General features: G+C 43.7%; 1 protein-coding gene across 6 annotated transcripts in view; it reads left to right on the forward strand.

Annotated features, from left to right (window-relative positions):
• ush1c (Usher syndrome 1C) overlaps window positions 1-25,909 on the forward strand; it is a 309,503-nt gene that overhangs the window by 154,904 nt on the left and 128,690 nt on the right. For 5 of the 6 annotated variants that reach the window (XM_068046233.1, XM_068046236.1, XM_068046237.1 and 2 more), the window contains exon 15: window positions 7,205-7,284. In XM_068046233.1, the coding sequence (XP_067902334.1) occupies window positions 7,205-7,284 (80 nt within the window). The remainder of the gene's footprint in view (window positions 1-7,204; window positions 7,285-25,909) is intronic. The other variant, XM_068046234.1, reaches the window with a different exon arrangement.

The following is a 25,909-nucleotide window of genomic DNA, read 5'->3' on the forward strand; positions in this document are numbered from 1 at the left end:
AACCAGATGGGTTTTTACAACAATCAACAATGGTTTCATGGCCATCATTAGACTATCTTTAAATTCCAGATTTATTAACTGAATTCAAATTCCACCTTCTGCTGTGGTGGGATTCGAACCCATGTCCCCAGAGCAATACCTGGGTTTCTGGGTTACTAGTCCAGTGACAATACCAGTACACCACCGCCTCCCCAGCAGTGTCATAAAACGAAGTATTGGATTGGAATTGTAGTTCAAAGCAATAACAATGCAATAAAAAATCTAGTCTAATGGTGATTAGTTTTGGTAATCAGATATAATGCTTTATATTCATTACCAATATAGGCAGTGAAGGAAAATATCTACTGCCATTTCATTTTTATTGAAATTGCTGCCTTTGTGAGGAACTGTCACAGAATTTTTGAAGGTGAGCAGGGTTTTGCAAATTGCATTGCAATTTAGAACTGAAATGCAGTGCTCATAAATACTTCATCATTTTCATCAAATTATTCAAGGCAGAGCTAAGGGCCACAGTGGATGAAAGAGGCTATAAAAAATTTCATCTCACTAAACTGCAACACTAGCTTATAGTTCACAGGATTTAAATACTTCCTTCACTCTTACTGTGATGATGGATGTCAGCACTAAGGAATGAAACATATTCCATTTTTTGGCTCCACAGAGAGCATCAAGCTCTTCCAGGAATGGCACAGCTTTGATGCTGTATGAAACACTTTCTACACTTCTTCAATAGGAAAATGCACTCTCCTGCAACAGTGTGAAATTCTCGTTTTCTGCGCTGGTCATCCTCATGATCTCTGTATGAATGCCAAATTAATGCCAAAATATTTAAAGTTTTGTGCTGTTGATTTACGGCCGTTACTAACTGAGTTGCAATTGTCCAAAGTTGAGGATGCAAATTGTGTGCTTGGTTGATGTAGATGCCACAGAATGGTAGAATACAGATTCAATTTCACACTCTACTGAGTTCCCAATATTGGCTCTGTTATTGTATGAAAATATTGAGCCCATGCAGAAGTGCCAAGTAGAGTCCAGGTCCTTGCCCTCCAAAGAGTGAGAGGGAGGGCGAATTGTAAACAGATATGCCATGGGATGACCAACTTTAATTGCCAAAGTTCAAAGTATTATTGACAGTTGTATACAAGTAGGTTATCTGTTGCTAGCTTATAAAGGAGAAAAGTCAGGCAAAACAACAGATGGCAGTCCAGCTCCAAGAAAATATATGTAGCGAAACTCTAGTAGGAAGAATGAGAGAGACCTTCTGCAGCAGAACAGGGTATGGTATTGTAGTGGTTTTGATACTGTACTAGCAATCCTGGTGCCTGGACTAATAATCCAGTGAATTTGAGTTCAAATTCCAGTTCAAAAAATCTCAAAATAAAAAGCTGGTAGCAGTAAAAATAATCATCGTTTGTCATAAAAACATTATTGGACCACTTATGTCCTTTAGGAATGGAAACCTTACATCCTTATCTGGCATGCCTATAGGTAACTCCAGTTCCACATCAATATGGTTGACTCTTAATCACCCTCTGAAGTGGCCTAGCAAATCACTTCATTGTATGAGCATTCGGGTAACTTGTGTGCAATAGATGCTGGCCTTGCCAGCAATGCCCAAAACCCAAGACTGAATTAGAAAAAAGTTTAATTGCCACAGTCCCACATTCAGAGCTGAAGGGTTTGCTAAACTTTGTGAACTATATAAGTAAATGCCCTTAAACTATGTTTATTGAGAATTATACATCTCAAAACAGAACAGAATTTATGTTTAACGTGGCATTTTGAGTTTTATATATTTTCTTCTGGGATTATTTGTTAATTATTTAGTAGGCCTTTACTTTTTGGAGTTTAAAAGAATGAGAGGAGATCTAATTGAGGTATATAAGATGATTAAGGGGATTGACAAAGTAGGCATAGAGAGGATGTTTCCTCTTGTGGGGCAATCTAGAATGAGAGGTCATAGTTTTAGGATAAGGGGTAGCAGATTTAAAACAGAGGTGAGGAGAAATTACTTCTCTCAAAGGGTTGTAAATCTATGGAATTCACTACCCCAGAGTGAGGTGGATGCCGGGACATTGGGTATTATTTTTCATTTAATTTTATTTAGAGATACAGCACTGAAACAGGCCCTTCGGCTCACCGAGTCTGTGACGACTTGTGCTGATTTAAGGAGGAGATAGACAGATTTTTAATTAGAAATGGGTTGAACGGTTTTTGAGAACGGGCAGGAAAGTGGAGTTGAGGCCAAGATGAGATCAGCTGTGATCGTATTGAATGGCGGAGCAGGCTCGAGGGGCTGAATTGCCTACTCCTGCTCCTAGTTCTTATGTTCTTATTTGTACTGATTTGCGGTAATTGAGTTTTACTTGTGTATACTGAAACATCAATCTATATAATATATTGAAAATCTTTTATCTGCATGCACTTTATTTACAAAATCTTATTTCCTTTTGCACATTTTTATTACATCTTTGTATCAAGTTTTACCATTATAAATTCCTATGTTCACATTTATTATATAAACTTTCTGCTGGCTGTGAGGGTCCTATGCAAAATACACGTGAACAGTTTCAATCCCAGTTCCTAATGGTCACAGACTGACAATACAATACTATCGCTATTTTGAAAGGGTAAGCAGCAGAATAAAGATTAGAAAATCAGAGATAAAATTATATATTGGTGGTCCTTGGCATCTCCTGGCAGCTGACCAAAGCTGATATCCTGAGAAAAGGCCATAGGTTAAAAGTTTGATTGCAGCATGACTCAGGTGTAGTGGTCGTAAGTTGCAACCTGCCTGCACCAGTCCTAGTGGAGGAATGTTTCATGCTGTCTCTCCATTTACATGATTGTGGTGTGCAGCAAAGTGTGACCCGCACTGTTGGCTGGCTGCGCACACAATGCTGAGGGGTGGCCTAAGAGCATACGAGACTGACACATGTACTAGCTAGCCTCCAGCTCTCAATGGCAGTCTACCCTTCTTAAAGGGAAAATGCACTGGAGAAGTGAAGGCTGCAAAAAGGATATAGATGAAGATTGAAGGTGAAGAAAAATGGAGCATCAGCTCAGGGAGAGGGAGCCAAGATTTATGTTGGAGGCAATAGTCTGAGGTGCACTCAAGGAGAGAGGCAATGTTTCCATGGGGGGGCCAGGAAGCACTCATGCCAGTCCCTCCACAGGGAGTGGGAGCAGATTGCAAGGGAGGTAAATGCGCCGAGGACCTGTCAGCAGTGTGAGAAGAAGTTTAATGACCTCACACACATCTTCAAGGTCAGTGAATGCATCTTCACATCACCTCTCACGCTCACCAAACCACCAGCCTCTCAACCTGCTCAATGCACCACACTTCCATCACTAACCCAGCAGCACCCACTAGCAGTCAGGACTCGCACCTAACATTCACATACTCCACCTCACCCACACACACCTTCCACTGATACTAACCTCATACCCACCTCTTACTGTCTACACATGCCTCCATCTATTCAGCTGTGGCAGGCATATCTCTTAGACAAAGTGCCACATAATTACTGGCATTCTGCCCTCTCTCGTAGGACCAGGTACAAGGTGGCTCATAACCACAGAAATAAGTGGGGGGGGGGGCAGATTGTGGTTGTGGGGGTTGATATGACTCCATCCATTCAGTCTGATGGAGGAGATGGCACTTCAAATCATGGGGCCAGCTGCAACAGACATTGCTGAGACCATTGGGGATGATAGTAAGTTACTGTCTTATACCGCTACTCAACTTCCTCCTCACCCTCATCCTGAGAGCTGGCATGAACTGATGAAGCATGAAGCTGCAGATGGTGTGAACATGGGCCCCCTGTTTCCTTCCCACTCCCCTCCCTCAACCCAACCCTTTCCCAAGATACCCAAGAACTCCCGTCTGGCTAGTTGCAGCAAATCCAGGAAAAGGAGAGAGCAACCCCACACCAGTGATGAGGAAGCACCATCATTTGATCTGACACTTGCAGTCACGAGCTCAGATACTGGCACTAGGCATATCTTAGAGGCCAGTGTAAATTTGGAATCTGCACGTGGTGAATTACTGGGCACCAATGGTTTGCAACCACCCAGGGGAAAGGATAGTTTGTGTTCCAGTTCACTGGAAAGCGAAGTCATGGACAGGTTCTGCTGCAGGGGACTCAGATTAGGAGTTTGGTGCGGTGGGATACAGAAGAATGATGATGAGCATGCACGACAAGATTCCTGACCTGCCGCAGAGCTTCCTGTCACTATCAAGGAGCATGGAGGAGACCGGCTCCAACTTGGCACAGGACATCACACAGATCTTGGAGCTCATCCTTTCCACTGTAAAAGGGTGGCCAACTCCATGACAGCACTATCAGACCCAACTGTGGCGAAGTGTCTGGTGGTCGCTATCTCAGCTTTCACTGCAGCACAGGTGGAAGCCACCCAATATCTCAGTGCTGCAGTGGAAGCTCAGAGGGAGATCATGAGATTCTTGCTTGTTGCTAACTTGGTGCCATGCAGGTTCAGACTGCTGCTATCATGGCTGCAGATTGCAGTACACAAAGGGGCATGCGGGCTCTCAGAAATTCAGCAATCTGTGCTCCAGCAGATCGCTAGGATTGCTGAGGTACTGCCACATGGAAGAGGCAGTGGCACTGTTTGTATGAACCTTTTGTCCTCTCTCAGGATGAAAGCAGTTGGCTCCCAGCACCACCACTCCATCAGTATATCCTTGCTGTTGCCTATCAAATAGCCAGCCCAGACTGCTGCTGCCCACGCCAAGGGAGTGCATTCTGAAGCTGGCTCCACAAGGCCCAGGGGTGCTCGAGACAAGGCCATCAGCAGTCTTCCCACTGCAGCCACTGGGGTAACATTGCGTAGGAGCACCAGGACAGGCAAAGGCACCTCCATGACAGACGCGAAGGGAATGCACAAGGGTGAATAGTTGATTTCTGTTTGCATAATTGGACATGTTGTTGAATAAAGATATTAGGGAAAGGTTTTTGTCACTGGCTTTTATTGTTGGATGGTGAACAAGAGGATGCTATGATGGGCAGCCTCCGATGGATATGGCAGTAGACAATGGTGGGCCCATGTTGGTGTAGGGAATTTCTTTCACTACAATCAGAGCCTGATAATCTGCTCTCTCACAGTACATCCAGTTATAAGAGATCCAGGATGACTACTCTGTCCTTCCTCTTGTTCCTCCTCCTTTTACCCCTCCTTCTGCTCTTCCTCCTGTGTTGGCCTCCAGATCCCTGGAGGTAATGGTTGTGACCTCATACTGATGAGGTTGTTGAGGACACAGCAGACCACCACAAACTCTGAGACCTGCTCTGACATGTGTTGCAGTGCTTTCCCAAAAGGTCAAGGCATCAGAAGCGCTGTTTGAGGAGACCAATTGCCCTCTTGACGATGTTCCGAGTGGCTCACTGTAAGCCCACGCTGCTCACAAAGTGGGATGGTGGAAGGGGTGGGGCTCATCAGCCACTGAGCGGGTAACCTTTGTCTTTGAGCAGCCAGCCTATGTTTCCTCTCGGAAGGCCGAAGATGGAGGTAGGGCCAACTGGCATAGGATGAATTCATTTCGGTTGCTGCCAAGATAGCGACATTCACAGAAATAATGATCTTGGCAACGTTGCACACCAACTGCACATTTATGGAATGGAAGTTAGGAACCTTGTGGTTCCTAAATTCCTCTCCATTGACATGGGTGTCCCGTACAGCCAGAAGCATGCAGTTGATGGCATGCTGCAGCCATCAGGAATCCTGCTATCATGGTGAAGCTGTGTGCCTGCTCATCCTGCTTGTCCCTCCTCAGTGAAAAGATGATGAACTGCCCTCATCTGGAGTAGATGGACTCCATGACCTCCCCGATGCTGCAATGGATCCAAACTGTGAAATGTTGCTGATGTCTCCCACTCCTGCCTGGAAAGACCCAAACACACAAAATTGAGGGTGATGGCAACCTTGATGGCCCCTGACAGGGCCACCCTTGCCCTGCTGTGAAGCTCCAGGTCAGGTTGAAGGAGGTGGCACAGTTCAATGATTTGTTTTGGATCTTGGGCACATTTAAAGTTTAAAACATTCAATAATACTTTTGATTCCCTTCCAATAACAATAACATTGTGAAAAGGTGTGTGATATAGCATCAAATGCAGTTGCACATTATGTCTGCTGCTTCTCTGCTTTTAATCCTTTGTAAATATGCTTTCTCTGTTGGGTAATGTTAAAAAAGCATTCTATAAATGTCAGGAACATAATGTATTTTCTGTGAGAGTGACAAAATAGTGTCACTTTAAAAGAACAACTTTGGTCCATCTTTACTCCAGTTATTTATGTCTTTGCCACTTAACCTGAGCAGAGGTACTAATTTGACAAGTGACTCGTGTTTCTGTATCATACATCTTGAAACATTTCTTGGTTTATTCAAATTCAGTGCACAGAGGATAAACTGGGAGGGGAAACAGCAGGACTCTGTTATGATAAGTGGTCTGCCTTCACGATATATATACCTTTACTTAGCATCATCATACAATCCAAAATTGCTCAGAATCTTTCTGTTGAGACCTACAATCCCAATTAATATCATACTTAATGACTGGTCTCTGGAATGTTGCAACAATTTCACTATGGATTGCAGAAATGTACAGCAGTAATTTCCTATAACACAACCTCCTGATTTCAATGACATAGCTGTGCATAGTCACCAAGTGTAGAACACACACCTTCCAATAGGAAAAGGAAAAGAATGTCCAACAGCTATATTGTAATACAATCATATCACTTGCAGTATGGAAGGTAGGAAAACCTTGCTTCTGAATATCATTCACTTGCTTTCTTGGACACCAAGATAATGAGGGATCAACACCAAATCCCTGCTCAGTCTATATTCTGTAACTGTATATGGAACTGCAGGGCAGCAAGCTTTTCAAGGTCAACACATGAAGTAAAGATAGGTCACAAAAGGCCAATGTCTTACGTTAGAGGTACAGCTGCTGTAGTCTATAAAGCATACCACGCTTACAAGGAAAGTATATAGAAATGTCAGTACTTTCATTATCGAAGCAGTGTATTTCTCTCTACACATTAAAAACAAATTCTTAGAGGTTTCTATGACAATTTTGAAGTTATTTTTGGCTCAGAAGATACAGAATTATAATACCCATTGTTCCAGCATCATTTTTTTGTAAACAAGATGTTGTTCTCTCCTTCCATTACTCTTTCCCAGAAGACCAAAAGACTGATGATCATCCTCAGCTAACAATGAAACAAGTGACTGAACCAAGCATGGAGCTGAAAATGGAGCAGGTTTGGTAGTCAATGTTATAACTTAGGGTCTGAGTATGTGTGCTGCATTCAAATTCCACCTGTCAATCAAAAAGAGTGTTGGGTAAAACTAAGATACTGTGTGCCACAGACTCAACAAGCAGTACAGTACTTCTTTCTCCTGCCTCCCAAGTTTATTTAGAGCTTACATATGAAAAGTAAAATTTCTAATTTTGTTTTATACCAAATGATTATTTTTCATGTACAACTTCTAGTTATCAAAAGTTTACACGAATAGATCTCATTTCTGTGCTTCCAAATACAGTCATATCTTCATAAAATGTGATGGGAGGGTACTTAGTGAGGACAAAATCGTAGGCATTTTAATCAAGCTTCGAAAACATGATGTTTTCCATGTTTCATTTGTTGGTATCTTGTAAACGTCAATGGAAATAAGTGATATTGAAATGCATTCATGTAACATAAGGTCTGGCGCATTCAGCACTGAAATATTTATTTCAAAAAGTGAGACAATATGAGGTTTCAAAGTTCTCTGAATGAAAAGAGAACAGAATGGAAACTTGCAACATAAAGTATAGGTAAAAAGTTGTCCAACATTTCACACAGCTAATAATTCTTCATTTCCAGTGTCTGATTCTATGGAAAAGGTGTGGCAATCTCAGGAGGAGCTGTATTCCCTTTGCAGATGCATAGGCATGGGTAATCCATGTTGAATAGTTCATGCTACGTTGTACTAACAACATGATTTTTTTTCTTTCACTCATAGCAATTGGGTGGTTTTATCGATATGAAGGCAAATATCCTACCACCCGAAAGGTAGAGAATTTTAATGGCGTGACAAGTTGCTTTTGTTTGTTTCTGTGTGGATTTATTTTAAATTTGGCTTGTTTCTAATTCTTCTGACAGTGCTGTTTACCTTTCAAATATTTCCTGAAAATACATTTCATCACTTCGCGGTGACATAATGACTGGCCAGAGAAATGAGCTTGTGAATTTATGGTACATCATAATCAAAATATTTGAATGATGTCTCTCACTTATAAATAAACAAAACTAAAGCCAAAAGGTTGTCCACAATTTTGATAAGCTAGATATATCCCAAACCCCAGCAACTCAAGGACATAGCTTTACTGCACTTCATGTACATTGTGATACATAGCCTGCAAACATAATTTTGTTTCATTGCCCCTCCTTTCTGAAGGCACTGATTCAGATTCTGAAGGCACCAGCAGCCCTACAGTGCCTCACCTGTGACATTCTTCATGAGTGAGTCTAGAGAATGAATGCTATTCAACTGCAGGAGGCATCATGACATGCCAATTCCTGTCCCCCAAGACACCCACAAGCGTATTATACAGGCATGGCTGGATAGTGATCATGAGTGAATTCATTGCCAGAAGCAGCTGACGTTAGTGTGCCAATATCCTCCTCAGTCAAGCTCAGTTAACTAAAAGTGAATTTAATACTTTCCAGCACTGCACGGTTCAGTTGCATGATCATGCAAGCAGCCAGAAAAATGGTGAGAAAAATTGTTGCTACATTCATGTTTTTCCCATCCACCAAACAGTGTGAGCTTACATATTGCCTTCCTAATTCTAGTAATTCTTAAATCCTTGTGGAAGTAAAACAAAATGGTCATTTTAACTCCCAGCAGGAAGCCAGAAGTGGTTAGCAGTCCTTTGTGGGAGTCTTCAGAGGAAGCTTGGCAAATTTAAATCCTTGATCTAGATTTGATTACCAAAAGCCAGCTGCTTACCCATCTCAGGCGGAAAGCAGCAGCTTGCCGGTGGGGGACAGACAGGGTGGGGTAAGGGAAGCAGGGTGGTAGCAAAGAGAAGGCTGCTGGCCACAAAATAAATATGAAAGGTGGTTTATTGTGAAGCTGCGGTGTAGGGGTGCTCTGGTCAACAGAATTTTCTTGTGGGACCCAGAGGAACATAACTGGCTCTCTTTACTACACAAATGTAAGTTTTTTACTTAAATCCTGACAGCTATACCTGGTGGGCAGTATTGACGGCGCCCCATTCAAGAGTGGGTTAAAATGTTATCCAGGTACTGTGTACATCATCAGACCCCAATTTGCATTTATTTAAAAAGTTCCGCCGGAATCTAATGGGAGGGTCATCCATTGCCAAAACCAGCAATGTTAAATGGAGAATCAGTGGGAACGTAGCAGGAAATAGAACTTCTCCACTTTAACTGCTTCCTCACTCTTTTCCCAGGTTAAACCTAGACACACCCAAGAGGATGTACTCTATGACCAATTCCAGAAAAGGCCCTGAGAAATTGTTCTTGATCCCATAAGGCAATTAGCAAGATTTAGGAGACTATGGTTGCCCTTGCCACATCTCCAGATACCATTGTGCTATAATGGCCTCCTCGGGAACTTGTCAAGTCTTCCGAAAAGCATTGAACAAATAAAGACCTGCATTTATATAGCAGTTTTCACAACAGCAGGACATCCCAAAGCATTTTACAGGCAATGAAGTATTTTGAAGTGTAGTCACTGTTGTGATGTAGGAAATGCAGCAGCCGATTTTCACACAGCAATGTGTAATTAAAGATAACTTGTTTTTGTGATGTTGATTGAGGGATGAATATTGGCCAGAACACCAGCAATAATTCCCCTGCTCTTTGAAATAGTGCTGTGGAATCTCTTAACGTACAACTGAGAGGGCAGATGGGGCCTCAGTTTAATGTCTCATCTGAAAGATGGCATCTCTGACAGTCCAGCACTCCCTCAGGACTGCACTGGAGTGTCAGCTTTGATTTTTGTGCTTAAAGCCTGGAATGGAACTTAAACTTACAACCTTCTGATTCAGAGGCAAGAGTGCTACCAACTAAACCACAGCTGACACCATTGCAGCATGTCTGCACTTACTGCATCATTTAATGAATTTACTGAGTGACCTGTTGGGGAAGCCACAATCATAACTATTCACAAACCTTTGAAGCTGTGGATTTAATTCTTGAATTGAAATTTAAAGAGACCCTTGTATGAACTGGATCAAAACTCAGTGACTAAATCTTGTATAAAATTAACAGCATTTCTAAGACTCCTGAGGGAAAAGAAATCAATAAGAAACAACATAGAACATCCATTTCGTAAACCTAGTGTTCATTTTGCTTATAATCAACCTCATTGCTGTCATCATGCTCTTTCATGATATACTTTTACTCTGGCATGTAAATTTTGTCTGGGAATGAGTATTTCCCCATATTTACATGTGCTCTCAGGCTTCAAGTTAATCTTTGAACCGTGTGTTTTAATATCTGTTCAGTTTTAGTACACTAATGCCTGATTAGTTATCATGCATAATACAGTAATTGAAACAAGAAATGCTGGAACCACTCAGCAGGTCTGGCAGCATCTGTGGAAAGAGAAGCAGAGTTAACGTTTCGGGTCAGTGACCCTTCTTCGGAACTAGCAAATATTAGAAATGTCAAAGGTTATAAGCAAGTGAGCCGGGGGTGGGGCAAGAGATAACAAAGGAGAAGGTGTGGATTGGACAAGGCCACATAGCTGATCAAGAGGTCATGGAGCAAAGGCAAACAATATGTTAATGGTGTGTTGAAAGACAAAGCATTAGTACAGATAGGGTGTTAACGAACTGAAGATTGAGCATCAGCAAGTACAAACATTAAAAAAAACACTGGGTAAGCAAACTGAACAAACTACAATGAAATGGAATAAACAAAAGAAAAAAATTGTAAAAAATGTAAAAAAGAAAAAAGAAAAAATAACTAAAAATAAAAGTAAAATGGGGGGCCCGTCATGCTCTGAAATTATTGAACTCAATGTTCAGTCCGGCAGGCTGTAGTGTGCTGAATTGGAAAATGAGATGCTGTTCCTCGAGCTTGCGTTGATGTTCAGTGGAACACTGCAGCAAGCCCAGGATAGAGATATGAGCAGGGGGGAGTGTTGAAATGGCAAGCAACCGGAAGCTCAGGGTCCTGCTTGCGGACTGAGAGGAGGTGTTCTGCAAAGCGGTCACCCAGGCTGCGTTTGGTCTCCCCAATATAGAGGAGACCACATTGTGAGCAGCGAATACAGTATACTACATTGAAAGAAGTACAAGTAAATCGCTGCTTCACCTGAAAGGAGTGTTTGGGGCCTGGGATAGTGAGGAGAGAGGAGGTAAATGGGCAGGTATTACACCTCCTGTGATTGCATGGGAAGGTGCCATGGAACGGGGACGAGGTGGTGGGGGTAATGGAGGAGTGGACCAGGGTGTTGCGGAGGGAAGTGAAGAAGTGTAGTCCAGGTAGCTGTGGGAGTCGGTGGGCTTATAATGGATATTAGTAGACAACCTATCCCCAGAGATGGAGACAGAGAAGTCGAGGAAGAGAAGGGAAGTGTCAGAAATGGACCATGTAAAGGTGAGAGAAGGGTGGAAATTGGAAGCAAAGTTGATAAAGTTTTCCAGTTCAGGGCGGGAGCAGGAAACGGCACTGATACAGTTATGAATGTTCCGGAAAAAGAGTTGGGGGAGGGGGCCTGAGTAGAACAGGAACAAAGAATGCTCGACATATCCCACAAAAAGACATGCATAATGCAGTGCCTTGTTGGAGACCTCTGCTGTAGGTTTTAAAAAATGCAGTGCAAACTGCACTCAAATTAAGTTTGTACATAGAGAAGTATTGAAAACTTCCAATACTTGTACATAAATAAATATTAGCAAATTAATAATTGGTAGTTAGCAAAATTCCTAATATTTATGTGTTTTAACATGTTTAAGATTTTTTTAAGCAGCATTATCAAATTGAGCAGTAAGAAGTCAGGTGTGAAATAAGCCACAGGTGTTAAACTAGCATTGACCATACTCGGAATTGCAAACATACAGCAATAAGATGTTCACAAGTCCTAATCATTGCCATGTTCAAATAGGAAAACATTGAGCCATTTCAGTGTTAGTTCAGCATTATTATGTATATGGAAAAAAATTGGAATGGCACATTGGCTGGCAGAAGAATAATGAAATAAAGTGAGAGACTTTGGGCTTGATTCTCCCCTGCGGGGAGATTGAAGGTGGGGAGAGCATTTAATCTGGTGGGATGGTGGTGGGTGGGGCAGCGGGAATGCCCTAGGATGGCCTTCCTGCCCCACCACCAATTGAGGCCCTTAAGTGGGTAATTAATGCCCAATTAACAGCCTCTTCTTACCACCGCCGGTATTAGCTCAGTGGGGGCAGGTCTGTTGGCACACGGGATGTACGACAAGCAAACCCATGCAGGTTTCTTGCTGGCTTCCGGTGTGGGAGAACCTCACTCAAAGGCCCCGTCAGCCCACTCACCCCATTATTACAGACAGAAGAGAGATGAAAAGAATGGCTACCCCCCTTTTTCACCTCTCAACTGACCAACAACAGCGTGTTAAGAGTATTTTAACTCCTGACTGCTTTTATTGTCGGGAACAGACAAAGTACAGGTTTTCTCATAAGTTTTAAAAGAAAGATAAATGTTTATTGTTCAACACCCAATATATGCAGCTACACTCACTCTCACTCATACAGATACACACACACACACACACACACACACACACACACACACTCAAGAAAAGATTGCAGTTATAAAGGTAGCATGCATTTAGGCCTTATGATTTCAAAAGTTCTCCGTTACACTTGATTTACCTGGGGTGAAGACTTGAAATGATGCAGGCCTGTAATTGTTTTTTTGTCCACTGAAGAAAAGCTCCGGAGGTTTGGAGGATGGATTTGCTGTTATTTTATGTTTGCAGTAGCAGATTTCTCTTGTTATACTCCAGTCAAGGTTCAATAGTGAAGCCCTGGTATGGTTTCTCAGGTGGAGAGTCAGGGCCAACTCGAGTCTCTGCCTATGTGGCTTAAAGCTGGTGGTCTTAGGTAGAGTCTTTTTTCGTTATTGGCATAGTTTTTTTGTCCGCTCAGAATATGCCTTATTTAAAACCCCTTATCAGAAGCTTAGTTTCTGTCATGTGAACAAAGCATCTCATAAATAGTTTCTGATGGTTAGGCCATTGTCAGACAATGGAGTCTTCGTATCACTCATCCGCCTGCCGTCTTGATAAAATAGAGCCTTTTACATCCTTTTTCTGGATTTTTAGTTTGGAGTCAAAGAATCTGCAACAGTATTGTGAATCCAGTTTTTTTTAAATAATTAGTTGGTGAAGTGAAGCTGCACCACAAGAAAAGTTGTTTGCGTTGTAATGACTTCTCAATTATATGCCCAGAAAGGTCATTTGCATTTTAATGACTTCCCCAAGGCTTGTCCAGACATGAAAATTAGCTCTGGCTTCTTGCAGTTCCATGTGTATTGGCAGGAAAGAAAAGGCCACCTGACCTGTCAACTCCATTTTGTTTGACAGGAAAGTGTCCGTTTCGGGCTTCTACTTCATAAGTTCATATTTATAATTCATAAGTTCGTATTGCGTGAGCATGACACTGCGAAACCCCTCCTGGCATGACTCACCTGTGGCCTGGGTCCCTTGACAATCCTAGGCCTCGGGTGAGTGCTCTATGCCTCCATGGTGGTGCTGCTGAAAAGAAGAGCTGCCGGCCTCTGGCTGACAGCTCTCAGCAGGCAGAACTTCCATCGCTGGGGTCCTTAATTCCAGGGAAGGCCCACTGCTGCCTAGTTAAGTGCCTGATTAGCATGTAACGCGGCAGGCCTTCCCATAAAGAGGTGACGCAGGGTCAGCTGTTCAGTCAGTCACCGAAATAAAATTCCACCCAGTTTATTTTAAATAAACTCCGACAGAACAAATAAAAAATATAAAGAGTTGAAGCTCCTGGAATAATTTTGGGCTCAACCAATTTCCTCTGACATTTTTAGTTGCTTTTCCTCATTTAACTGTGTCTCATCCCACTTCTCTCACTAACCTCCGTTCATTTTCCAAGCTAAGGAGAATTAGAATATGATCTGGTGAGATAGACCTCACCCATGCTGATGATCCCCAGTTGAAAGCATTGTGTAGACTAAGGTAATGACAAGCTGAACACTTTGACTTACACCAAAGTGCATGACTATCCTTGCCCTCCTATATTGAAGCTCTAATCTAAACCTCTCTCATCTGCAATGGAAGCAAGGAACTATGAAAGGGAGGCAGGGAAAAGGAATGAATAATTACTTAACGATTCCTCTGCTTATTTACTGTGTATCTACTTTGTACTCACTTGCATGTTTTGGATTTTGCATGTTTTGAGGAATGAGAATCTGATTTGTTGGTTTCTGCATATTCTGTTATATTTCTGTCACTGTAGCTAGTTTAATTTTTGACTAGTTTGTAGTGGTTGCAATTCAGGGTTTCTCCATGAACATATCTCCATATTAAACCCTGTTAGAAAGGGAAGGAGAGGAAGAGGTCCAAGGCTGAGATCTTATTTGATCAGAGGAAGAATAAGAAGGAGCTGGAATTTGAACAGAAACTTGCAAAAGAAAAAGAGGAGATGCTGGAAAAGGAAAAGCAGTTGAAAATAAACCGACTGGTCCAAGAGGTAGATTGGCACTTCAGTTGGTCAAATAAATGACTTATAAGTAGTACTTGTGTGATTTCACTATTTAAATAATCCTCAGGTTATGTGGAGATAATGAAGACCTTTCTTGCCTATATGTTCAAAGATTTGTTTTGAGCAAGGTCATAAAAATTATAATTTAGAAACGCAGCTTAATTACCTACCATTTACTAGATATAACCTTTTGTAATCAGTGGATTTTCATATAATTTTGGAATTTGATAGACTAGCAAATGAAGATCATCCTTGACAATATCAGTGGTGCAAAGAGAGGAAAATGCTGCAAGTACTTGCAGGGAGGGAAGGTTGAGGATTGCACTGCAAACGTTTGGGGCTGCTTACTGACTAATATACTATTGGAGGAAGTCATAGAGTCATTACAGCACAGAAGTGGCCATTCGGGCAATCAAGTCCATGCCAGCTCTCTGTAGAGCAATCTAGTCAGTCCTATTCCCCACTCTATCCCCATAGCCCTGCAAGTTTATTTCGCTCACGTGCTTTTCCAGCTTTTCTTTGTCCACCTTATCTAAACCTGTCATAATCTTGTACACCTCTATCAAATCTCCCTACAATCTCCTTCGCTCCATGAAGAATAATCCCAGATTCTCCAGTCTAACTTTATAGCTAAAATCCCTTATCCCACAAACCATTCTGGTAAATCTCCTTTGCACCCTCTCAAAGATTCTCACATCAGTGTTGAGGAATGCACCACAACTGATTGGAGGTGTTGAGGAATGTACAAACTATTGGTGAGGGGTGCCTCATGTAGTCCACTTTTTCTTGGAGGTGGGTTACTTATCTCGCTGCAAAAGTATTTACCATACTAAACTGTCCAGAAGTGAGTTAATTTGACTTACTTGATTGCTTTAAATAATTCTAAAGGAGCACAAACATTCCCTAAACTGAAAGATTAGATAATATTTGTGATGGATATTTTGCTGGCTTCATTGAGGATTACTGAATTGGAATTGATATGTATTAGTTTTAATTTAAATGGAAAAAAATTGCCAACTGCATCCACCTAGTTTGTCCAATTTATTTATTGGCCTCCGCATTGTGTCTTGTTAAAAAGTATCTATATGGATTTTAGAATCGCTCTGCAACAATAAAAGTACATTCCCAAAAGGCATTTAATTCTAGCCCTGGTTCTGATGTACTCAGACTCATTGTACTTAAATGCTATTCAAATATAAATATGGGGGCCTTCAGCGATATTCATTTATCGAACCATCATTCTTCCATCAGCCTTCCAGACTGACTCCGTTTCTCTTCTATATTTAACTGTGCATCACCCCTTACTGTACCTCCACTCTGTATCCCATCCCCCTGCCAAATTAGTTAAAAACCCTCCCCAACAGCACTACCAAACCTCCCAGCAAGGATGTTGGTCCTGTTCCAGTTCAGGTGCAACCTGTCCAACTTGTACAAGACAGCTTTGCCAGAAACAGACCCAGTGATCCACGAAACTAAAGTCCTCCCTCCTACACCATCTCCTCAGCCATGCATTCATCAGCTGTATCCTTCTATTCCTATACTCACCAGCACGTGGCACCGGGAGTAATCCAGAGATTACTCCAGGACCTTTTGAGGTCCTGCTTTTTAATCTGCTATCTAGCTCCCTAAATTCTTGTTGCAGGACCTCATCCCTCTTTCTACCTATGTTGTTGGTACCAATGTGTACCACGACCTCTGACTGTTCACCCTCCCTCTTCAGAATGTCCTGCAGCCGCTCCGTGACATCCTTGACCCTAGCACCAGGGAGGCAACATACCATCCTGGAGTCATGTTTGCGGCCACAGAAATGCCTATCTTTACCCCTTACGATAGTATCCCCTATCACTATAGCTCATCCACTCCTTTTCCTCCCCTCCTGTGGAGCTGAGCCACCCGTGGTGCCATAGCCTTGGCTCTTGCTGCATTCCCCTGAGAAGCTATCTCCTCCAACAGTATCCAAAGTGGAAAATCTGTTAGATAGGGAGATGGACCCAGGGGACTCCTGTACTACCTGCCTAGTTCATCTACTCTGCATGGTGGTCACCTATTCCCTTTCTGCCTGAGCAATCTTTACCTGCGGTGTAACCACCTCCCTGTACGTGCTATCCACGATGATCTCAGCCTCACGGATGCTCCACAATATCTCCAGCCGCCGCTGCAGATCTGAAATGCGGATTTCGTGTAGTTGCAGCTGGAGACACTTCCTGCACACGTGGTAGCCCTGGACACTGGAAGTGTCCCTGACTTCCCACATTGCACAGGAGGAGCACTCCACGTTGCCAGCTGCCCGACCATGACTTACCCTTAATTTATCCCCTGAAATTACCCAAAAATTAGATTATTTACACTAGGGATCTTAATTCCCTTTAAAAAAAAAACACTACCTACGATATTAAAAAAAAAACTGTAGACCTTTCTCTTTACTTTTAGTTACTTACCCAGCTATTTAGAGTTATTCCCTATCAGCAGTTGCTCACCAACCAATCACCTTGCACCTTTCCTGTGACATCACTGCTCACTTTGTTTTCAAACTCTGGCAGACTTGGACTGCTCTCCACTGTGCTCCCAGAAGGTAAGTGACTGGGCCATGATCCTCGGGCTCAATTTATCAGCTCCGCTCTCAGCGTTCTCTCCACAGGTCCGCTCCTCTCCACTGCTCTCCTGGAAGGTAAGGTATACAAAATTATGAGGGGCATTGATAGGTTAGATAGGAAGAAACCTTTTCCCTTAGCGGAGGGGTCAATAAGCAGGGGGCATAGATTTAAGGTAAGGGGCAGGATGTTTAGAGGGGATTTGAGGAAACAATTTTCACCCAGAGGGTGGTTGGAATCTGGAAGGCACTGCCTGAAGGGGTGGTAGAGGCAGGAACCCTTGCAACATTTAAGAAGTATTTAGATAAGCACTTGAAACGCCATAGCATACAAGACTACAGGCCAAATGCTGGAAAATGGGATTAGAATAGTTAGGTGCTTGATGGCCAGCACAGACATGATGGGCCGAAGGGCCTGTTTCTGTGCTGTATGACTCTATGACTCTTGATTTTGGTCTTCAATCTGTAGCTTTATGTGGCCACCGGTACCAGGTCTTCAAATCAAGAATAAGTAATTTACATTGAAGATAAGTGTTTAAAAGCTGGCGGATACTATGTGTAGAATTTTCATTCTTACAAGGTTTGAAACATGCCTGTGTCTTTCATACTGTATTTGCCACTTCTGTAAAACTGTAAAGTGGGAAAAAGCCTAAGGGGTACTTTTTGTTCTTTCTGTCCATTGAGTGATGAAAATATTCTTTCACACAAGCGTATTAAATGGCATAAACAATAGGGAGGTGTTCAGGAGGGACTTTTTTGAAAGCAATGGATAGGACAGATAGTGGGATCAGAAAGAACTGAGCTTCAATCCTTTTGGCTGTGTTGGTGTTGGCTGATCTCAGCAAGGCAAACGTGTAGACAAACCAATAGTCCTCTGTGGCTTTTTATTAGGTTGGGGCAATCAGCAAGGGTTCCTGCTCCTGATCGCAGTCCAGGAAGCCCTCCTGGAATCTGTAGACATCGGATAAAGATAGGATTGAATAGTATGCCAACACTCATTGTCAAGGCTCATGTGAATGATGGCTAGAATTTTAGCCCCCTCCTTCCCACCCGGGAGTGGACTGGAGGCGGGGGAGGCGAAAAATTGAGTGGGAGGCTGGGGGTGTCGTTCTCGTCGCCTATTTGTCCCACTACCAATTTGCCAGCATTGGGGAGGTTGAAAATGGCCTGCCCTCCCCAGGCCAATTGAGGCTTTTAAGTGGCCAATTAATTGCCACTTAAGAGCATCCTCCTGTAGCCGCTGGTATATCACCAGTGGTGGCCAGGCACATCCTTGAGAGCTGGGGGTTACCCTCCTGATTGGGCACCCTGTGTCCCATAGAGGGCCTTCCTGCAGCACAAGCGCCCCCATTGAAGTACCTTGCCCCGCCCTCCTAATCGACTTTCTCCCCCCACTCCCCCCTTTGCCGGGGCCCAGACGATTTTCCTGCCAAGGCCTGAAACCCCATTCGCCTTGCCTGTCGGTGCTGGTGGCCCTCTTGCTCTTCTGGTCGGGTGCAGCCCCAACAGTGGCCACAGGACTTCCTGCCTCAAAGGGGCAGAAGCACCGACCAAGACCAATTAAGGGCCTGGGTCACGTAAAATCACTGCGTGGCTTCTATGCCCAGCGGACCCAGGCTTGTCCCTAACTTTTCAGCCAGTGGACTGGGCCTCCACCACAACATAAAATTCTGGCCAATGTCTCCCTGGGTGAAATACTGGAGGGCCCAAGCACTCAGAAATTATCCTCACAGGATGTCAGCACCTTCAGGAGGATGAGGAGAAAATTAATGAAGGGAAGATTAGGTAGCAGTAAAAAAAAACCTAGGACACCTTGGAGGTTTATGACTTCAGAAAATCAATCTGGACCTCTCCCCAATCCTGAACAACAGGCTGATGGTGAGGAAACTGGCATCCTTTTAAAGTAGGGAACATTTTAATGACAGGTTTCCTTTTTAATAGACAATGATGAAAGTTGTCTGTCTAGACTTTGAGTAATATTTACCAGGCTACAATGACAACTTTTAAATCTTTATCACTTTGTTGAAATGTCTTGAGTGAGCTAAGTCATTGGTGCATTGATTCAGGTATCTGAAACAGAACGGGAAGATCTGGAAGAATCTGCAAAGGTTCAGCACTGGGTGGAGAGGCTGTGCCAGACTCGGTTAGAGCAAATCTCTTCAGCAGAGAATGAATCCCTCGAGGTAATAGTTATTCAAGATTACTGTGCTTGTACAGAAATCTGTGCACTGCATGAAACACTGTTGTCACGTCATGCAACATGGAAAGTGTTTTTATGGGGTGAGGAAATCTAAAAACCAACTAACTGATGGCAATTTTATAGTGATAACTGGACAACAAAACTCTTTCAAGTGATCAAAATGCAAATAAACCTTTAACGACCATCATTTAAACATTAGCTCACATTTGATACAGAAATGTTGGAGGTGAAATTGGTTTTTGGCTGTAGCACAAAACAGGCGATACAGAATTCAAGTCCAGTTTCACGTCTGTTTTTTGTCCTTATATAATTCTAGAACATATTTCCCCTACCACAGCAATCTGTTTGCATCAGGAATTGCTTACTAAATCTAGTGAAGATCTCATCTTCAAAGTATTCTATCAGTATTATCTACATAACCAGTATGAATTTAGTGAAGCTGTAACTACATGTTTTTGTGAAACTCATTTTAAAGTGTTCTTTTAGTTTAACTTATTTAGCATGAGAGAACTGAAGTCCACCTTCTATTCTGCCCAGTTTCTGCCAGGCAGCAGGAGTTAAATTTTCCATTTTGACTGCCCAAACCTCAGTCTACTGTCTGGAGGAGGACTGTTAAGCTTGATAGCCGCAGCAGAAGAAGTTGAGCTTCCAGTTAAAAGAACTAGTTTTGGATTCTCAGCCTGACGGAATTCTCAGAGCCATTCACCACTCACTCATGTGGCTTTGATGTCTATCCCCAGCAAAACCTTTGCTCTCTTCGATTAAAGTTTATCCCTGATATATTTTGCCCCCCAACTTAAGTGGCTCAATTGGTCTCTGGGCCGGTGGGCCATCTGCCAACTTTCCTGTTGCTGACAAAAATGACATGGCAGCGGGAAGGCATCGGACATGCCACCTGACATCTTCCCACGCCATTCTGTCAGCCTTCCCACCTGCAAGCCCACTCCAAAGGCCCCCTAAAATTCCAGCCCACGTATTTCTAATTTTTCTCCTATCCCCTCTCATGCTCTCTCCAAGTTTAGTTACTCCAAAAGACACACTTCTTGCTCCTTAACGCTATGCCCACTAACTGCTGACCACCCAACTTCCCTTCCTGACCCCACTGTTCTCAGTTACTGTCCTCCATTCAAAGCCTCCATTATCATCTCTCCATTACAAAGGGAGTGGTTTGGGAGACAGAAGGGGGTGTAAAATTGGCCCTCGTCCAACTCTGTATCATCCCCATTCCCTTTGCTCCACCATGGGCAGCTGTATCTTCAGCTGTCTAGGTCCTAAATTCTGGAATTCCTTATCTAAGCCTCTCAATCTTTGTTTTTCGCTCTCGCTCACTCGCTCTCTCTTCCCTCCTTTAAGACAGGCCTTAACTTCTATCTCTTTGACCAAGCTTTGAATCAGCTAATACCTCCTTCTTTGACTCCATGTCATTTTTGTCTGATTACACTCTTATGAAGTGCCTCGGTATTTTACTACAATAAAAGTTTATTTAGATGCTATTTGGTGTTGTTGACACTTTGCAAAGAAGAGCAGGGAGTTTTCCAGTGTTCTTAGTAGCATTGCTTCTTCAGCCGTTCCTGTCGCCTACCCACCCCCGCTGCGTTATTAACAGCGGCGGGTGAGGTGGCAAACGGCCCTCCCACCCCAGGCCAATTGAGGCCCTTAAGTGGCCAATTAATTGACACTTAAGGACCTCCTCCTGCTGTCACTGGTGTATTACCAGTGGCAGATGGGTACTTCACCTGAGGAGGCCGCCCAGTAGTACCTGGCGGCCTCCTTGCCGGTTTGTGGAGGGGGTGGTGGGCTCCTGATTGGGTGCCTATGCCTCACAGAGTGTCCCCCCAGTAGCACAAGCCATCCTCACTGGAACACCTCCACCCCACCCTCTCAATCGACACCCACCCCCCTCATCAGGGCCCAGATTGTCCCCATGAAGGTCCGATCCTCAATTTGCTGTTCTGAGGGCAACATCCATGTTGCACCTCTTGCTGGGTGCTGTCTTAGCAGGGCCACCACTACCAGTGGCGTTGCTGGGACTGAAGAGCTGGCAGCTCTTGGAGGTGGGACTTCCTGCTTTAGTGGGGTATAAGTCTTGACTGAGGCCAATTAAGAGCCTGGGCCACGTAAAATTGTTGCGAGGCTTCCAGGCCCGGCAGAGGTGGGCTCTGACCTTTCAGCCGGTGGGCGGGGCCACCACCGCTACATAAAATTCTGGCCAAAGACCGCCTACTTCCACCTCCATAGCTTTGCTCATCTCTCTCCTGCCTCGGTGTATCTGTTGCTGAAGTTCTCATCGGTGCTTTTGTTACGTCCAGTATTGACTATTCCAATCCATTCCTTACGGTCTTGCATCATCCACTCTCCATAAACTTGAGTTCATCTAAAACTCTGCTGCCCGTATTCTAACCCCTATGAAGCCCCATTCACCCAACACCCCAGTGCTCGCAGACCTACATTAGCTCCCAATCCACCAATGGCTCAAATTAAAAATTCTTATATTCATATTTAAGTCCTTCCATTGCCTTGGTTCTCTCTGTTTCTGCAACCTTCTCCAGCCTTACAACCCTCTTCTGCCCTCGTCCAGCTCTGTATCATCCACACTCCCTTTGCTCCACCATGGGCAGCTGTGCCTTCAGCTGTCTAGGTTCTAAGTTCTGGAATTCCCTATCGAAGCCTCTCAATCTTTGTCTGTCTCTCTCTCTCTCTCCTCCTTTAAGACAGGCCTTAACTTCTACCTCTTTAACCAAGCTTTGAATCAGCTAATACCGCCTTCTTTGACTGCATGTCATTTTTGTCATAGGAGGCTGATTACACTCCTATGAAGTGCCTCGGTATATTTTACTACAATAAAAGTCTATTTAGATGCCAGTTGGTGTTGTTGACACTATGCAAAGAAGAGCAGGGAGTTTTCCAGTGTTCTTAGTAGCATTGCTTCTTCAGCTAATATCAACTAAAACAGATTAATAGCTCATTAATTGCTGTTCGTGGAATGTTCCTCATGCAGAATGGCTGCTGTATTTACCGACAGATATTACGTTTAATTTATTAGGAAAAGCATTTTGGATGTTTTAACATGAAATAAATGCAAGTATTGTTTGTTTACAAGCTGGGATCTTTCAAATTTGTATACTTCAAAGCAAAAATATATGAGGCATCAATCTCAGGACCTCCATGAAAACAAGTGTAAATTCCTTATCCTCATTATAGCATGCAAATAGTCTGTGGTCCCTAATACCATAATATAACTTAGTGTGGAGAAGCCAATTGACTGACTAAAGTTCATTTGGTACATTCTTAAATAGTATGACTTTGGGGACACCTCCTTGCTGGACCATTGTGATCTCTTCAGGGACAGATGGGACCTGTACAAGAAGGACGGGTTGCATCTAAACTGGAGGGGCACTAATATCCTGGCTGCGAGGTTTGCTAGCGTCACTCGGGAGGGTTTAAACTAGTGTGGCAGGGGGGTGGGAACCAGAGCAGTAGGACAGCAAGTGAAATAAATGAAGGGGAACTAGTAAATAAGGCCAGTAAGACTAAGAGGAAGAGCAGGCAGGGAGATGTTGCGGAGAACAGCGGGACTGGTGGTCTGAAGTGCATTTGTTTCAATGCAAGAAGTATAACAGGTAAGGCAGATGAACTTAGAGCTTGGATTAGTAGTTGGAACTATGATGTTGTTGCTATTACAGAGACTTGGTTGAGGGAAGGACAGATTGGCAGCTAAATGTTCCAGGATTTAGAAGCTTCAGGCGGGATAGAGGGGGATGTAAAAGGGGTGGGGGAGTTGCATTACTGGTTAAGGAGAATATCACAGCTGTACTGCGGGAGGACACCTCGGAGGTGTCATGTAGCGAGGCAATATGGGTGGAGCTAAGGAATAGGAAGGGTGCAGTCACGATGTTGGGGGTTTACTACAGGCCTCCCAACAGCCAGCGGGAGGTAGAGGAGCAGATATGTAGACAGATTTTGGAAAGATGTAAAGGTAACAGGGTTGTAGTGGTGGGGTGATTTTAATTTCCCCTATATTGACAGGGACTCACTTAGTGCTAGGGGCATGGATGGGGCAGAATTTGTAAGCAGCATCCAGGAGGGCTTCTTGAAACAATACATAGATAGTCCAACTAGGGATGGGGCCATACTGGACCTGGTATTGGGGAATGAGCCCGGCCAGGTGGTTGAAGTTTCAGTAGGGGACCAATTCGGGAACAGTGACCATAATTCCATAGGTTTTAAGGTACTTGTGGATAAGGATAAGAGTAGTCCTCGGGTGAAGGTGCTAAATTGGGGGAAGGTTAATTATAACAATATTAGGCAGGAACTGAAGAATTGAGATTGGGGGCGGCTGTTTGAGGGTAAATCAACATCTGACATGTGGGAGACTTTCATGCGTCAGTTGATTAGAATCCAGGACCAGCATGTTCCTTGGAGGAAGGAGGATAGGTTTGGCAAGTTTCGGGAACCTTGGATAACACGGGATATTGCGAGCCTCGTCAAAAAGAAAAAGGAAGCATTCTTAAGGGCTGGAAAGCTAGGAACAGACTAATCCCTTGAGGAATATAAAGACAGTAGGAAGGAACTTAAGCAAGGAGTCAGGAGGGCTAAAAGGGGTTATGAGAAGTCATTGGCAAACAGGATTAAGGAAAATCCCAAGGCTTTTTATACGTATATAAAGAGCAAGAGGGTAACCAGGGTAAGGGTTGGCCCACTCAAGGACAGAGAAGGGAATCTACGTGTGGAGCCAGAGGAAATAGGTGAGGTACTAAATGAGTACTTTGCATCAGTATTCACCAAGGAGAAGGACTTGGTGGATGATGAGTCGAGGGAAGGGAGTGTAGATAGTGTGGGTCATCTCATTATCAAAAAGGAGGAGGTGTTGGATGTCTTGCAAAGCATTAAGGTAGATAAGTCCCCAGGGCCTGATGGGATCTACCCCAGAATACTGAGGGAGGCAAGGGAAGAAATTGCTGGGGCCTTGACAGAAATCTTTGCATCCTCATTGGCTACAGGGGAGGTCCCAGAGGACTGGAGAATAGCCAATGTTGTTCCTTTGTTTAAGAAGGGTAGCAAGGATAATCCAGGAAATTATAGGCCGGTGAGCCTTACGTCAGTGGTAGGGAAATTATTAGAGAGGATTCTTCGGAACAGGATTTGCTCCCATTTGGAAACAAATGGACCTATTCGCGAGAGGCAGCATGGTTTTGTGAAGGGGAGGTCGTGTCTCACTAATTTGATTGAGTTTTTTGAGGAAGTGACAACGATGATTGATGAAGGAAGGGCAGTGGATGTTATCTATATGGACTTCAGTAAAGCCTTTGACAAGGTCCCTCATGGCAGACTGATACAAAAGGTGAAGTCACATGGGATCAGAGGGGAGCTGGCAAGATGGATACAGGACTGGCTCGGTCATAGAAGACAGAGGGTAGCAGTGGAAGGGTGCTTTTCTGAATGGAGGGATGTGACTAGTGGTGTTCCGCAGGGATCAGTGCTGGGACCTTTGCTGTTTGTAGTATATATAAATGATTTGGAGGAAAATGTAGCTGGTCTGATTAGTAAGTTTGCGGACGACACAAAGGTTGGTGGAGTTGCGGACAGTGATGAGGATTGTCAGAGGATACAGCAGGATATAGATCGGTTGGAGACTTGGGCGGAGAAATGGCAGATGGAGTTTAATTTGGACAAATGTGAGGTAATGCATTTTGGAAGGTCTAATACAGGTGGGAAGTATACAGTAAATGGCAGAACCCTTAGGAGTATTGACAGGCAGAGAGATCTGGGCGTACAGGTCCACAGGTCACTGAAAGTGGCAACGCAGGTGGATAAGGTAGTCAAGAAGGCATACGGCATGCTTGCCTTCATCGGTCGGGGCATAGAGTATAAAAATAGGCAAGTCATGCTGCAGCTGTACAGAACTTTAGTTAGGCCACACTTAGAATATTGCGTGCAATTCTGGTCGCCACACTACCAGGAGGACGTGGAGGCTTTGGAGAGGGTACAGAAGAGGTTTACCAGGATGTTGCCTGGTCTGGAGGGCATTAGCTATGAGGAGAAGTTGGATAAACTCGGATTGTTTTCACTGGAACGACGGAGGTGGAGGCGCGACATGATAGAGGTTTACAAAGTTATAAGCGGCATGGACAGAGTGGATAGTCAGAAGCTTTTTCCCAGGGTGGAAGAGTCAGTTACTAGGGGACATAGGTTTAAGGTGAGAGGGGCAAAGTTTAGAGGGGATGTGCGAGGCAAGTTCTTTACACAGAGGGTGGTGAGTGCCTGGAACTTGTTGTCGGGGGAGCTGGTGGAAGCAGGTACCATAGAGACGTTTAAGAGGCATCTTGACAAATACATGAATAGGATGGGAATAGAGGGATACGGACCCCG

The sequence above is a fragment of the Heterodontus francisci genome, chromosome 14, assembly GCF_036365525.1.
Source record: "Heterodontus francisci isolate sHetFra1 chromosome 14, sHetFra1.hap1, whole genome shotgun sequence".
In the NCBI taxonomy this organism is placed as follows: Eukaryota; Metazoa; Chordata; class Chondrichthyes; order Heterodontiformes; family Heterodontidae; genus Heterodontus; species Heterodontus francisci.